Below are 16,122 nucleotides of genomic sequence, written 5' to 3'. Positions count from 1 at the left end.
TCTATTGTTGACATTTTGTTGTTTAAGGAAAAAATAAAAAACACAGATTTTTCACTCTACCAAAAATGGTTTCATAGGCCCCCCCCCATATTTTTTGCACATATTTGTTTAAAATGAACATTGTCGTATCAAGCCTCATTTAAAGGAACACTCCACTTTTTTTGAAAATAGGCTCATTTTCCAACTCGCCTAGTTTTACCGTTTTCGAATCCATTCAGCCGATCTCTGGATCTGGCGGTACCACTTTTAGCATAGCTTAGCATAGTTCATTGAATCTGATTAGACCGTTAGCATCTCGCTCAAAAATGACCAAAGAGTTTCATATCAAGAATATCATTGCGCCTGCTGCACCCATGGTACGGCAGCAAAGTTCCTTGATTATTACACCGGAATGAGAGTGTAGTTCCTAGCCATATCGGCCTAGAAAATCACAACTTTTAATTTTCCGTCGGTCTTAGTACACGATGTAACTCCAGAAGAGTCAAGTTTTAAATAGGAAAAATATTGAAACTCTTTGGTCATTTTTTTAACGAGATGCTAACGGTCTAATCAAATTCAATGAACTATGCTAAGCTATGCTAAAAGTGGTACCGCCAGACCTGGAGATCGGCTGAATGGATTCGAAAATGGTAAAACTCAACTGTTTAACTCTAGGGGAGTTGGAAAATGAGCCTATTTTCAAAAAAAGTGGAGTGTTCCTTTAATGTCTTTGCTAAATTGAAATTGAGCAAAATTGAAAGTGCTGTTGTTTAATTACATCTACAGTCAGAATTATGATATTCCTTTTTGTTTAAAAGTTATGATGTGAAGTTAATGATGTTGACCCAAAATCATATTAGATTGATTTTTCAAAACAAAACTTGGTATGCTTAATCAGCACCATGATCTGAGGGTACATGTGAAATTTGGGAACAGTGCCACCTACAGGTCATGAGTTCCAAGAGTTTTTGCTCATAACTTTTGAATGGTCTATCAGAAAATTAGAGCTTGGTGTCTGCAGATTCCTTGGGTCATGCCGAATCAGTCGATACCAATTTTGCCAGGATCCGACAAATTGCCTGTCTGCCATTTTGAAATTTGACATAAACTGCGATATTTCTTAAAAGCTTAGACATATCGACACAAAATTTGGTAGGATTTATTGACTGCATGTCCTGAAGGTACCTGAGAAATTTGAACACAGTGCCACCTAGTGTTCCAGAAACACTAGGTGCAAAAACACAACTTTTGAAAACTTTCAAAATTTGTTTTCTGTCATTACATTCCTTGTTTTATGCTGATTCTGATAATATCTCATTAGTCATTTTCCATCAATTTGCCTGTCTGCCATATTGAAGTAAATGAAAAACAGTTTTTTGTTAGACCTACATTTTCTTTACACAGACACACTGAATTCCAGTGTTCATCAAGCATATATAACATTAAGGAAGTTTGTTCTAGTAGACAAATTAACACTCATGCACACACTCCTGAGTCAAACAGGAAGTGGATTTGAGTTATGACCAGTCACAGAAAGAGAGACGTTTTTTTAATGTTCTTTTGGATTGCTTAATAAAACTGTTTTGAAGTATATTGCATGGTGTGGCTGCTGTTTTTCCTGCTTTTGTCTAATTGTTATAACTAACCCCAGCATGTGTTACAACTTATGGTTGTAATATGGTGAAATGTCCAAATTGTTACTGATATGCCAAGTGCATTAAAGTGTTTGTCATTATTACATTTACCCCCGGTTTCACAAACAAGGCTTAAGCTAGTCCTAGACTAAAATGCATGTTTGAACTGTTTCAACTGAAAGAAACTTGCACTGACAGATCTTAAAATATTTAAGTGTCATCAGAAATATCTCTCTGATGCATATCAGTAATATCTTTTTCTAAGACACATTTATAAAAGTTACTTAAATGACTAAGTAAATTGAACTAAGGCCTAATCCTGACTTAGGGTAAGCCCTGTCTGTGAAACCAGGCCTAAGAGACTTTCCCCCGGTTTCACAGACAAGGCTTACTGATATGCCAAGTGCATTAAAGTGTTTATTGTCATTATTACATTTACCCCCGGTTTCACAAACAAGGCTTAAGCTAGTCTTAGACTAAAATGCATGTTTGAGCTGTTTTAACTGAAAGCAACTTGTACTGAAATATCTTAAAATATGTCACTGCCATTGTTTTGTCTCAAGATGCACACCTGTAATGTTTTTTTCAAGTGTACATTTATAAAAGATACTTAAATATCCTAATTGAACTAAGGCCTAATTCTAGTATTTTATTTAGGGCCAAAAAACAGTAGCCCCTCACTGCAGAACATGAGATCCAGGGGGTGGAAAAGGGTAGGTTTAGGGATATGTAAAGTGGGAGGAGTTGGATCCAGATCCAGGGGGTGGAGAAGGGTAGGTTTAGGGATATGTAAAGTGGGAGGAGTTGGATCTGGATCCAACCTCGCCCCCTGGATCTCGTGTTCTGCAGCGAGGACCATCTCACAAAAACTGCAGTTTAGCCTTCAACATCTCAAGTCTCTGAGAAATTAAGCAAATCAAGGCGTATGAGTGGTGTGCTCTGTAAAGCAACAGGCAAGATGTTTGAAGAGTGCTTGATCAAATCCAATGTGTAGTAAGAATTTAACCATGTGAATTGTGCAATGTTCATAAAGTTTCCTAACAAAACCCTATGTCCAAATTATGCCAAATATAGCCATAAAGGGTTTGGCCCCATAATTTCTGATTGCAGCTATATTTAACTAGAAAATTACTGCGTGTACCTATGAGAATGAGTTGTCTCTACCATGTGGACTACAGAGATTTGTGCACAAAGCACAAAAAGCTATTGTTCTCTCTATGTTGCTGTTAAAATGTTATCTATCTCTCTTTGTATTGGCTGTTAACGGTCCATTGCCAAAGTACACATTGCTATCACCTATACACTCAAGATTACTACACACACACGCCTTTTAATGTAGCACTTCACACATTCTCTCACGCTCAAAGGTCAGAGGGTCCGTTTCAGCTTCAGAGGGCAGAATGAAGGTGTGCATTACGCTGTGCCTGAGCTTGTGCGTGTATTTACACGAAGCTCTGGCGGAAAGCGATTCTGACTCAATCGTTGAAGACAAAGACGTTCTAGTGCTGACAAAAGGCAATTTCAAACGAGCTCTTAAACAACACAACCAGCTATTGGTGCACTTCTGTGAGTATATCTTCCTGCATGTGTTTTTATTGCTTCCCTGTCATAAAGCTCCATGAGGTAACAAATTAATACACCAACGCGAAGTAAGAGTACCGGTAACGCTTTACAATAAGGTCTCATTTGTTAACATTACTTAATGTATTAACTAACAATGAGCAATACATTTGTAACAGTATTTATTCATCTTTGTTAACATTAGTTAATAAAAATCCAACTGTCTATTTTGTTCATGTTAGCTCACGGTGTATTATGTTAACAAATACAACTTTTGATTGTAATGTATTAGTAAATGTTGAAATTAACATTAACTATTAATAAATGATGTAGAGGTATTGTTTATTTTTAGTTAACTAATGTAGTTAATAATGTTAACAAATGAAACCTTAAGTGTTACCAGACTAGTCTACCTTTAATTTTATGCAGTTTTTTTCCTCATTGACACCCCTCGAGTTGCTTCCCAGAGATTTTAACATGTATATCAAAGACTTTTAAAATGAACCCACTCCTGATGAATGATGTTGGCCTGGTGTTCTGCTCGAATCTCAGGGCTGGTAATTGGAAAGTTTCTGGTTCGATCTCCAAAAGAAATGAACCATGAGCTATCACCACTGTGCCTTTGAGCCAGTCACTTAACCTATGGAGAATTTTTGGAATGAAAACATCTGCTGAATGACTATTTACTTACTAATGAAGACACATAAGAGTATAAAGAAGACAGACTAGAAGCAAACTTAAAAGCAAATTAGAGTCGGCACATCTGGGACTGCAACAAAATGCCCCTATAAAACATTATATGGTGAATATTTGCAACAAGGAGTAAACTGTTGCAGCTTTTTCTCATATCTGCTGTAGATGCGCCTCTTTCTGGCCAGTCCCTTGGCTCTATCCTGGAGTTTAGAGAAGCAGCCATTGCGTTAAAGGAAGCAAAGTCAGATGTGAGGCTGGCAGGAGTGGATGTAAAAAAGGAAAAAGATCTTGCTGCATCCCTTAATGTCACAACAATACCATCACTACGGCTGTACCTGTCTGGAGACAAAAACAACCCAGTGTACTGTCCTGGTAATGTTAAAATATCTCTTTTTTTTCTTATGTTGACAGACATTTTAGATGAAAAAAAAAAATTATTTAATCACCCTCATGTCTTTCAAAACTTGAATAAGGGGATACATCCCCTTTAGGATCATTGTGTCAATGTTTGATGTGTGACTCCACCCCCAGATCTTAAGAGCTCCGCCTCCATCCTGACTTGGCTTAAAAGAAGAAAGGGTCCGAGCGCTGAAATCATCAGTAGTCTCACACAGCTGGAAGAGTTCATAGGTGAAGATGAGCTTGTGGTGCTTGGATTGTTTAAGGTAACCTGGGAATTTATTTTAGTGAATCTGTCATTTTCCCCAGTTATTCTCAGTTTAAAAAATGCTTCACTGATTTATTTGAGTCAACTCTCAGAAATGTTAACAAAAGTCCTATAGGGCATCATATTTATATGAATTTTTGTGGTAAAAAATTATATATATTTTAGCTGAATACTACTGTTTATTATGTTTTCTCGGACAGTGGAGTGATTTTGCGAATGAATTGCAAATTTGATCATATTATATAAAAAGAATCAGTCCAAATGAAGGATTCATTCACGAGACAGCCATAATTTAAGATGTTTTAAAACATTAAAACATCTTTGCAAATAGTTGCAAGTTCAAATGAAGGACTCATAACTCAAGATGTTTTATTGTATTGTCGTATTAAACACTGTTTTAAATGTTGCTCATCTGTGTTAATACATTACAGGATCTTGAAGAAGGCATAGTCAAAGTGTTTTATGAAACAGCCAATGACATTGCTGACCTGCCCTTTGGAGTAACAGGACATGATGAAATCTTCAGCAAGTATGAGATCAGCGGAGACACTGTTCTCCTCATCAGAAGGGTGAGAATCTGTCAGAGCTCACTTGGACAGTGCAAGGTCGAATCTGGCTTGTAACATTTCTTAAATGTCCCAAAAAACAGTAAAGTGCCTTCTTTTTAGCACATGAATTGTGTCTCATCCATGTATATCTTTTTCTTTAGTCTAAAATTGACAAGCAATTTGAGATGGGAAGCAGCACAGTGAAGAAAGATCTCGTTCATTTTATCAGACTTTATGAGATGGAACTTGTGACCGAGTACAATGGCGTGGTAACTTTATATATTTTAATAAATAGGCATTGTGACATGTAATAATAGATGTATAAAAATAAACAAACCACTTTCTTTTTGGGTTCATCCCAGACAGCATCTAAGATCCTGAATTCAGTGGTGCTGAACCATTTGCTTCTGTTTATTAATAAGACTGAGGATGGATTTGAAGAGTTATACCATGCTTTTAAAACCACTGCGGAAAAACTCAGAGGGAAGGTCAGTGTATACCAATTGGCTTGCATTTAGACACAAACCACATCAATCCAGTACTGCACAACTGCAAAATAAAAATAAATCCATAGAAATACTGTAGATTGTTATTATGATATTGCCTGATGCTAATAGTTAAAGGATTAGTTCATTTTCAAATGAAAATTATCCCAAGCTTTACTCACCCTTAAGCCATCCTAGGTGTATATGATCAGAGATATCTTAATAAATATCCTGACGCATCCAAACTTTATAATGACAGTGAACAGGGGTCACGAGTATGTGAAAGTGCATCCATCCACATCCATCCATCATAAACGTGTACTCCACACAGCTCTGGGACCTTCTAAAAAAGGCCTTCTAAATCTAAGCAATGTGTTTGTGTAAAAAAATATCCATATTTAACAAGTTATAAAGTAAAATATCTAGCTTCCACCAGACCGCCTTCCATATTCAAGTTATGAAGAAAGTGTAAACTGGCGTCACGTCAGTTACACTTTTTCCATAAGTTGAATAGGGAAGGCGTAGGACGTAGCGTAAGTGTTTTGAACTGCAAGAGTTTTACACTTTCTTCGTACGTTGACTATGGAAGGCAGTCTGGCGGAAGCTAGATATTTTACTTCATAACTTGTTAAATATGGATATTTTTTTACACAAGCGCATCGCTCGCTTCAGAAGGCCTTTTTAATCCTCCGGATCTGTGTGGAGTACACGTTTATGATGGATGGATGTGGAGCTCATACTCATGACCCGTTCACTGCCATTATAAAGCTCGGATGCATCAGGATATTTTTCATCAGAAAGAAGAAAGTCATATACACTTAGGATGGCTTGAGGGTGAGTAAAACTTGGGCTAATTTTCATTTAAAAATAAACTAATCCTTTAAGTCTTTCTGTTGTCTGTCTAGTTTCTTTTGTATTACAGTAATGTTAAACACTTTAAAAACTCTGTCATCAGGTTCTGTTTGTAATGATTGATGTGAGTGAGCCACGAAATGGCCGTATGATGGAGTATTTCCGTGTGAGGTCAGAAGAAGCGCCTCAGGTCCGTATGGTCAATTTATCAGACAACACTCAATACCAGCTGCCATCTGATCAGTTTGACGCACACACTCTTTTAGAGTTCTGTCTGAGTTACCTGGATGGGAAAGTTAAGGTGAGTATACATAGGTAAATGAAACAAGTGGATTTTTTATTTTTCTGTACTTTTATGGTAATTTAATTTAAAACTATTATTATTATATTCAAATGTACTTTGTTTAATTATAATATTGTTTATATTAAATAAATATGAAATATATTTGTATACTATATTTTATATATTTATTACGTTTAATTAATATCTGTATATAATAGGGCACTTAACACATTCGATTAATTCAAAATCCTTAATACGTTAAACAATAAATGATGTATGCATAATTTCACAATAACTTTGCGATTAATCGTACAAAAGGGTGTGATTAATCACGATTAAAAATTTTAATCTATTGACAGCCCTAGTATATAATTATGATAATGTTATTCAAGATTTATATAACTATAATATAACATGTATAGAACTCCAACCTCAAACAATCTGTCTAATTTGTGTGTTACAGCCTAAGCTGCAGAGTGAGCCAATTCCTGAAAACTGGGACACACAGCCAGTGAAAGAGCTCGTTGGGATGAACTTTGAAAAAGTGGCCTTCAACCATAACAAAAATGTCATCGTCTTGTTCTGTAGGTACCTGAAACTCTTAGTTGTGGAACTCTCCAACTTGATATCATAAGTCTATGCAGGGCCTAAAACTAACTTTTTGCCACACCTGCCAATGGCCGGTGACTTTTGACTGGAATTTAGCGGCCATAAATATTTTTTAGTCCAAGAAGATGTGAAAGAGAGCTTGATTCAGTATTTGTGCGCTAAAATGCGTATTTCTAGGTGCGCATTTCGAATGTTGCGAACAGAAAACTTCCCACACGGCGCGCGAGTAATGAATTGAGTTCCCTTTTACGTCTTCTTGAGCTTGAATATTTAAATTAGCAAGGCTTAAACTTTCATGACGATGCAACACTTCCCTATCAACTGTCCCAAGCATCGTTCATGTTTGTTCACGTTCATGTTATCTTATAATTTTGCATTGTAAAAATTCATAAAAAATGTTACCGGCCAGCTGGCGATTGATACAGTTTCATATACTTGCCAACAACGATTTTTACTCGCAGTTGGTGCTTGACGGATGTTAATTTTAGGCCCTGGGTCTGTGTCTTCACTTAGCTTGCAATTGGCTGTGGTAGTTTTGTTTTTTGTAAAGTTATCTGTGTTAACCAAATACTTATAAATGAAATCAGAGCAGTGGATCTCAACCTTTTTGACTTTAAGGCCCCCCATTATCCAAAAGAATATTTGGAATAATGCTCTTTTTATTGTATTTTAAATAATTTTGTCATCTTAAGGCAGCAGCCCCCTGGTTGAGAAGCACTGAATTAGAGTATGGTTGTACCTCTGTGTCCTGACATTTCCAGATACATCATGATATAGTAAAAATCCCCTTTTTCAACAGATGCACCTTGGAGCAGTGAAAGTCATGCTCTGTTTCCACTGTGGGAGGAACTTGCTGAACACTTTAGTGAAGATGAAGATGTTGTTGTTGCCAAGATTGACGTTACTGCTAATGATGTAAACATTCATCTAGGAGAAAAATACCCATCAATCAAATTATTTCCTGCTCTTTATGTGGAGAGGGTAAGCAGTCTCTTACAATTAACTGTTCTCACATGTTCTACATAATACACTGCCCAGCCAAAAAAAAGTCGCTGTTTGGATTTTAATAGGCAAATACTTATCTTATACTTATCTTATGTCTATGGATGGATCATTATTACAGTGATTATTTTGTGTCTAGCATGTTATATGTTTGGGTTCTTTTAACCCTAAAAGATGGAGTGTGTAGCTTTTCATTTCAAGATGTATTATGGCCATATTCCAGGATGACAATGTCAAGATTCATCAGGCTCAAATTGTGAAAGAATTGTTGGGAGGGAGCATGAAGAATCGTTTTCACACACGAATTGTCACTGACTTTAACCTCAGTGTAAGTTTTTGGGATGTGCTGGAGCAGACTTTACAGACTGCTCATCTCTTGTACTGTCAATACAAGATCTTGACCAAAAAATGATGCACCTCTCGATGGAAATAAATGTTGTGATGTTATTTCCATCAAAAGGTGCATCAATTTTTGGTCAAGATCTTGTATTGACAATGCAAGAGGTGAGCACTCTGTAAAGTCTACTCCAGCACATCCCAAAGACTATCAAAGAAATTAAGGTCTAGACTCAGAGGTGTCAATTCATGTGTAAAATGATTCTTCATGCTCTCTGAAACATTCTTTCACAATTTTAACCCTGGTGAATCTTGACATTGTCATCCTGGAATATGACCGTGATGTGTCTTCCTACATGGTTGTTTATGAAATGAAAAGCTACACACTCCATCTTTAAGGGTTAAAAGAACCGTTGTCAAACATATAACATGCTGGAAATATAATAATCACTGTAGTAATGATCCATTCATAGATTCTTAAGCATTTGCCTATTGAAATCCAAACAGCGACTTTTTATTTTTGGCCAGGCAGTGTATTTTAAATCTCATATTCATTGTAAACTCCATATTCAGGACAGCCATGTAAATGAGTACTGTCCATGATTTATTAGCATTTTGTAATAATCGTACTAAAATATTTGCTAGGTAGTACCATATTCTGGCAAAAGGAAGCTGAGGCCTATAGTAACATTTATGAAAAAAGAGATTGAAAAAGCCAAGAAGGAAAAAGCCAAGGTAAGATATTTCCTTCTCACATTAATAGAAATGGATTGTGTTCATTGTGCCCACTCAGCATGCTGTGCTTGTGTATCCAGGAGGAGGAACTGAGGAAGAAATATCTGAATGAACAGAAGGCTGCAGTGAAAGAGGAACTGTAATGGCTTATTCATTGGTTTGAAATTTAAATTTAATTTTAAATTTATTCAGTTAATGTGCTCTGCACATGGCTGATTAATCATCTTGTGTCTAACAAGTATTTTCAGTATATACAGCTACTTGCATTCTTGAAAACAAAATACCAAGGTGACTGGTTACCTGGTTTACAATGTATCATTAGGACAATTTACACACAACCTTCATTTCCACTAGAGGGAGCCTGTTTCAAAGTGCTGCCTACTTTCTAAATTGAGCACTGCATCCTCATACCAACATAAAAAACAACTTGCAGGTATAATGTTAGCAGATAAGGATTCCATTTAAGGATTATGAGTGGTTAATAGCACATTCCAGTCACACTAAAATAAACTACATAGCAACAGTGAGAGAACATTTCTTGTGTGGGATGAGACTGTAAATAATGAACTTGCTTAATAAAATGACATTCGAATGAAAACTGTGACATTGATGTTTAGGCACAGACTCAAGACTCACTTTCTGTAATATTTAGGTTAATCATGACTGATGGAACCACAAGAACATGCACAATCTAAACATTTACAAGTTACTAGGCTTGTTGGACTTGAAGCGCTGTGCAGACCGCTCTCTAATCGCTCTCACAGTACTTTGTCGTACACCAACTGGTCTACACAGCATCGCTTCAAGTCGAACACACCTATTATCTTGAGTTAAATGTGTTCCTGGGTCAACATATTTTGTTGATCCTGGAACAACATTCCTGTCGGAAAATCTAATCAAAACCATATCCCTACCCCTAAACCTAACCCTACCCATAAGTTATCCCTAAAATCAGAGGGAAATGATAGATGAATAACACTGATGTAGAAGCATCTAACCCTGGTTGTAAGCCTAAACTTGACATAAACTGTAAACTTGTCCCTCAAATCTGATTGGTTAATTGTTGATCCAGGAACATGTTGCACTTGGTGAAATCCAACCCGATCTCACCGCAATTCGTACGTATTTTATGAGGTGGCTAATTCGTACGGCCTCACTCGTACGAATTAGTATGTTTTTTGCTTAATCATATGTATTTTACGAGTTGCCAAATTCGTATGAATTCATACGACTGACCAACCCCAACCCCGCCCCTAAACCTACCCGTCACTGGGGTTTAGACAAATCGTACGAATTCGTACGAATTAGCCACCTCGTAAAATAAGTACGAATTGGTCGTGAGATAGCGTTGGTGAAATCAGGTTCTGCGATTTTGACCTATGATGTCAAAGGGTGCAGACGTGAAACAATAAGCCCATTTAACTTTTAAAAGACCTTCAAAAAAACTGTAATTACCAAAATATCTATTATTTAAGCAAATATTTGCAGTTAACATTGTGTCAGAATTCACATTACTCCATAGTCAACAATGTACAATGTAGTCCTTTTAGCCCCTGGTGCTGTAGTTACGGTATCTACCAACAGTTCTAAACTCAGCGATGAATATTTATTGCAAAATCTGTTCAGAACTCCTAAAATACCACAAGAATAGTGACCAATATATTAGCATGTGCTGATTTTGCCAAGTCAGACATTCCTGTTCGAAAATTTAATCCTAACCATATCCCTACCTCTAAACCTAACCCTACCCATAATTTATACCTAAAATCAGAGGGAAATGATAGGTGAAAAACACTAATGTAGAAGCACCTAAACCTGGTTGTAAGCCTAAACTTGACATAAACTATAAACTTGTCCCTCAAATTTGATTGGTTGATTGGAATGTTGTTCCATGAGCAACAAAGATGTTGATCCAGGAACAAGCTGCACTTGGTAAAATCAGGTTTTGCGATATACCCAGGCCAATGAATTGACTGTCTACAAATGACTCTCCACCCTGACAGAAGTTTGTGGGTTATGACATGTTTTGGCCTCACCTCAGAAATGACCATCTGCTTATTCATACTCAGGTTGGGATGTTAATCTTACAACATGCAGTAGGAACCTTTACTTGGTGCCAAGAAGTGAATCGAAAGTTACTATATGCGTGAGAGAGATTATGTGACCTTAAAGAGATTAGGTTCAGTAAACCCTAAGATCCTTTAATTGGGAAAACGCTTAGACACGTGTGGATCAGATACACATACTAATGCTTGATGAGCACTTGGAACTAGAGTAGTGTACAGCAGTCAAGTCTTTTAAATCTTAAATTACAACGTACACACAACCTTTATTCCAGACATTTATGTAAGGATTATGTATTTAGAACTACAATTTTTACCTCAAAAGCTGCCGAGTTGGGTTTAACCAATGTGACCAAGACCATTTGGTGAAAAAGAAGCTTTGTAAATTGAACAGTCTACTGTAGTCTACTCTTATATGCATTACTACCTTTACAATCCCAAAGTTTAGCAAGAATGCTACTACTGCATTGAATGTTTACATCTCGTTCCATTATGCAACTCTAAGCCACACGTGTTAGGCTTACCTACTCCAAAGGATTCACACATTGCCTTGGCCAAACCCCTTTCCCAACACCCTATAAAGAGCCAAGCTATTCCTGCACGCTATTTCCGCAGTGGCTGTGTCTGAAGAAAAAAGTGGATGTTGGGGGCTCTGGAAACCACTGGTTGTCCTGATCATGCGAAAGATCACATCCCATTTCCGTCGCACTACACCTCAAAGACTGAATTCTTGTCCTACGTGCTGCTCTATCTGGTGAAGATGCCTTTCCCGCCTGTGACCAGACCTCGAAGTCTTCCCAGCTCGGGCAAAGAAAAACTTTCAGGACCGTTGCCTGTCATTCCGATCAAGACTGTGGAAGAGAAAAGTTCTGTGAAGGAGCGGCTCAAGAAGTTGAGCAAGAAGGCCTCGCCGCACAAAAGCAAGTTGCCCACCAGTCGAGCCACTTCTGGCTTGAGGATGGAGGGTAAAAACACCTGGATTATGACTCCAAGACCTGCAGATCCTTCAAGCTCCTCGACCCCAACTTCTTCTAAAAGTACTTCTGACATTAGTACCTCTGCAACCAATCTGGCAACAATCTCCTCAGCGAACTCCTCTAGCAAGAAGATGTTTCCTGCCAGCGTTTCAGCAACAAGCATCCCAACAGACTCTTGTAGTCTGCAAGCCTCCTCTGGATCAGACCATGGATTAAACAGCAAATCTAACTTCTCTCTCAACCTGACTCCTGAGGCCACCTTGCTCCTGCAGAAACGTAGCCGTGAGAAGCAGCTCCGTGGCACCGTAACAACACCGCACCAGAAAGCCCGCCCGCCTGCCAAGTCGGGTTCTCGATCTAACATCCCACTGGTGAAGATATCTCTTCTGAATGACCGTCACCGATATGATGACGTGGAATATGAGGAAGACAAAGAGCAGAGTGTGGATCAGAGCGTCCTACTGAAATGTTCTGAATGGTTGCGAGGAGTGGAGAACGCTGCCGGAGCTACGGTCCTGTGTAGAATGGACAAAATCAGCCAGAAGAGCATTTAGCAGATGAGATATCCTGTTACTTGTGCTGTTGACTGTGACTTGAGAAACATGGTAGTTTTGAGTTGTGGTTGACCAATATGGGTCCTGCAATGGCTGATGTTGATCCCAACAACTAAAGAGCTGGGTGCCTTATGGCCAGTACATGCAGAACATTTGGTAACACTTTATTTCGATGGTCCACATTAGACATTCTACTAATTACGTTACTTTGCAACTACATGTCAACTAGCAGTCATTAGAGTATTAGTAGACTGTCTGCTTAATATCTGCTAACATGGTCCCCCAACAGACATTTTACTCACTAAAAGTAACTTTTCAACTACATGTCAACTCATTCTATTCACCCAAATCCTAATCTATCAGTCTACTAATACTCTAATGAGAGCTTGTTGACATGTAGTTGCAAAGTTATTTATAGTTAGTTCAATGTCTAAAGCGGACCATCGAAATAAAGTGTAACCGAACATTTTATTGCTTAGTTTAATAGCAGAAAATGAGATGTAGATATAATTGCAAAATTTATTTTACACAGTATCTCTAATATGGAATATTTAATGTTTACATTCAACATTGAGATTTCAGACCTGACTTCAGGGAAACTAATACTTGTTAAGTGTTAATGCACACAGTTATTGGCTTATTTTGATTTATCAGTCTAGCACTATTGCTGTAGTACTGTAAGACTTCTGGAGACTTCACATGGATGGGGGGTTTTTTTCTTTAAAATGCGTTCATAAAAAGACATTGTCTATGATCTGACTTGGAATAAAAGATGATCTGCATCATACTATCACTCATTGCTGTCTGAACACATCGAGCCCTAACTCTTCATTCTAAGAACACATGACTCACAGATATATTTGCTGTACTTCACTATAAGTAGCTTAAAGGACAGGCTTAGCAACAACACTGCACACTCGTAGCATTTCCTGATCTCATTAACAGACAGGTGCATTCACTTTTAACCCAATAGCAAACATGGTAGAAGTAACCAATGGTTATGTTTCTACTAATAAAGTACATCAATCCCAAGTAGAAATGACAGGAAGTGGAGCGCTAAGAGGTTTTCCAACATTCTCCCTGTTGTTAGTTGCTTTAGCAAAAGCATGACAACTGTTGTTTTTAGTGTCAAACAAGTATTGTTTAAGTGTTCATTCAACAATCATTCAAAGAAATCAGAAATTGCTTTTTGGCAAATACACTGACTTTATGATTTTTATATATATATATATATATATATATATAGTACCTGTCAAAAGTTTGGAAACATTACTATTTTTAATGTTTTTGAAAGAAGTCTCTTATACTCATCAAGCCTGCGTTTATTTGATCAAAAATACAGAAAAAAAACAGTAATATTCTTAAATATTACAATTTAAAATAATGGTTTTCTATTTTAATATACTTTAAAATATAATTAATTTCTGTGATGCAAAGCTGAATTTTCAGCATCATTACTCCAGTCTTCAGTGTCACATGATCCTTCAGAAATCATTCTGATATGCTGATTTGATACTTATTATCAAAGTTGGAAACAGTTGTGCTGCTTAGTATTTTTTGGATACTGTGATAGATTTTTCAGGATTCATTGATGAATAAAAAGTTAAAAAGAACAGCATTTATATAAAATAGAAATATTATCTAACAATATAACTCTTGCTGAATAAAAGTTTAGTAAAAACTTTTTATTCATCAAAGAACCCTGAAAAAAAGTATCACAGGTTATAAAAAAAAATATTAAGCAGCACAACTGTTTCCAACATTGATAATAAATCAGCATATTAGAATGATTTCTGGAGGGTCATGTGACACTGAAGACTGGAGTAATGGCTGATGAAAATTTAGCTTTGCATCACAGAAATAAATATATTTCAAAGTATATTATAATAGAAAACCAATATTTTAGATTGTAATACTTCACAATATTACTGTTTTTATTTCTGTATTTTTGATCAAATAAATGCAGGCTTGATGAGCATAAGAGGCTTCTTTTGAAAACATTAAAAATAGTAATGTTTCTAAACTTTTGACCGGTACTGTATATATATGTATGTGTATATGTATATGTATGTGTGTGTGTGTATATATATATTATATATATATATATATATATTATATAACAACAAGAGGTCTCTTGATAACATCACAACATTTATTCTAAAGTTTATTGTCCCTGGCAAAGTCTAGGTAAAGCCAAAAAGGCATTATTTGACAGTTTTGCATGTGTTTTACATTTATCCAACGAGCTAAACATCCCTCCCATTACAACTCACGATGTAGAGAGAGAATTTGAGTAACAAAGTAGTTTGAATGCTCCATAACCTCAATGCCAGGTGTGTGTATAAATCTCCTGCGTGTACACTAGGAGTTTACAAAAGGGACAAAAACAGACTCCCTCCTGTTCAACAGAATACAACATTCAAACTCAAGCTATTTGCTGGAAGACTCCTGACAATCCCATCACTTCACTTCTCAGATACATAACTCTGAATTCATCACGGTAGGCTCAAAATTATAGATTTTATATACAATTATTTTATAATGAATAATCTAGCTATTATTTACAGATAATTTAGCTTTGAGACTTTAACAAACATGCCGGCTGGTATTTCAGATGGATGAGCTGGATGAGGCTCAACTGAAGAACCATGTGGACAGTCTGAAGCAGCAGCTACAGTTTCAAAGAGAGAAAACATCCGTCTCTCTTCCAGAGTAAGTATCTATCCATCCATCCATCCATCCATCCATCTATCTATCAAAATCTGAATATGTGCTAAAAATACTGAAATATTATTCAATATATAATATAGTAATAGTAAATATAAATTTTGATTTGTGAAGTTCCAAGTTTAGTGTAGTAAATTAAGTAAATACTAGGTCATATGGGCTAACAGAACTTACAGAATTTTTGTTGTTGTTGCTATTTTTCTATCTTCCTCTTATCTATTTATTTTTAGGTTAACTAAATGGATGGAGGAGAAAATGAATGAGGATCCATTTCTGAATCCAGATGTACTGAGGGAGAACCCATGGGTGGAGTCAAGCAAATGTGTTATAATATAGAGCTGTCAATCATCACTATGGCAACAGGAATGACTCCACCCATTGTCATGGTTACACTGTCTGACTTTGACTAGGATGGACA

General features: G+C 36.7%; 3 protein-coding genes across 3 annotated transcripts; all 3 read left to right on the top strand.

Moving 5' to 3' along the window:
* Positions 1-2,944: 2,944 nt before the first annotated feature.
* Positions 2,945-10,008, top strand: zgc:136472 (uncharacterized protein LOC678514 homolog). Its single transcript, XM_051909700.1, has 11 exons — positions 2,945-3,179; positions 4,032-4,238; positions 4,398-4,531; positions 4,965-5,102; positions 5,243-5,350; positions 5,444-5,569; positions 6,522-6,719; positions 7,165-7,285; positions 8,110-8,291; positions 9,294-9,383; positions 9,464-10,008. The coding sequence occupies exons 1-11, from the start codon at positions 3,014-3,016 to the stop codon at positions 9,524-9,526; spliced, it is 1,533 nt and encodes a 510-aa protein (XP_051765660.1). The 5' UTR covers positions 2,945-3,013; the 3' UTR covers positions 9,527-10,008.
* Positions 10,009-12,086: 2,078 nt separating this feature from the next.
* On the top strand, positions 12,087-12,977 carry LOC127511511 (proline-rich protein 18). The gene has a single exon (XM_051892354.1). The coding sequence runs from the start codon at positions 12,087-12,089 to the stop codon at positions 12,975-12,977; it is 891 nt and encodes a 296-aa protein (XP_051748314.1).
* A 2,099-nt stretch (positions 12,978-15,076) lies between these two features.
* gng13a (guanine nucleotide binding protein (G protein), gamma 13a) lies at positions 15,077-16,072 on the top strand. The gene is made up of 3 exons (XM_051907533.1): positions 15,077-15,477; positions 15,592-15,689; positions 15,935-16,072. Exons 2-3 carry the CDS (start codon positions 15,592-15,594, stop codon positions 16,038-16,040), a joined length of 204 nt encoding a protein of 67 aa, XP_051763493.1. The 5' UTR covers positions 15,077-15,477; the 3' UTR covers positions 16,041-16,072.
* The last annotated feature ends 50 nt before the right edge of the window (positions 16,073-16,122 follow it).

This window comes from Ctenopharyngodon idella, chromosome 1 (genome assembly GCF_019924925.1).
Source record: "Ctenopharyngodon idella isolate HZGC_01 chromosome 1, HZGC01, whole genome shotgun sequence".
NCBI classification, from domain to species: Eukaryota; Metazoa; Chordata; class Actinopteri; order Cypriniformes; family Xenocyprididae; genus Ctenopharyngodon; species Ctenopharyngodon idella.
The sequence above is the reverse complement of the archived record's forward strand: the minus strand, read 5'-3'. Positions and strand labels throughout refer to the sequence as shown.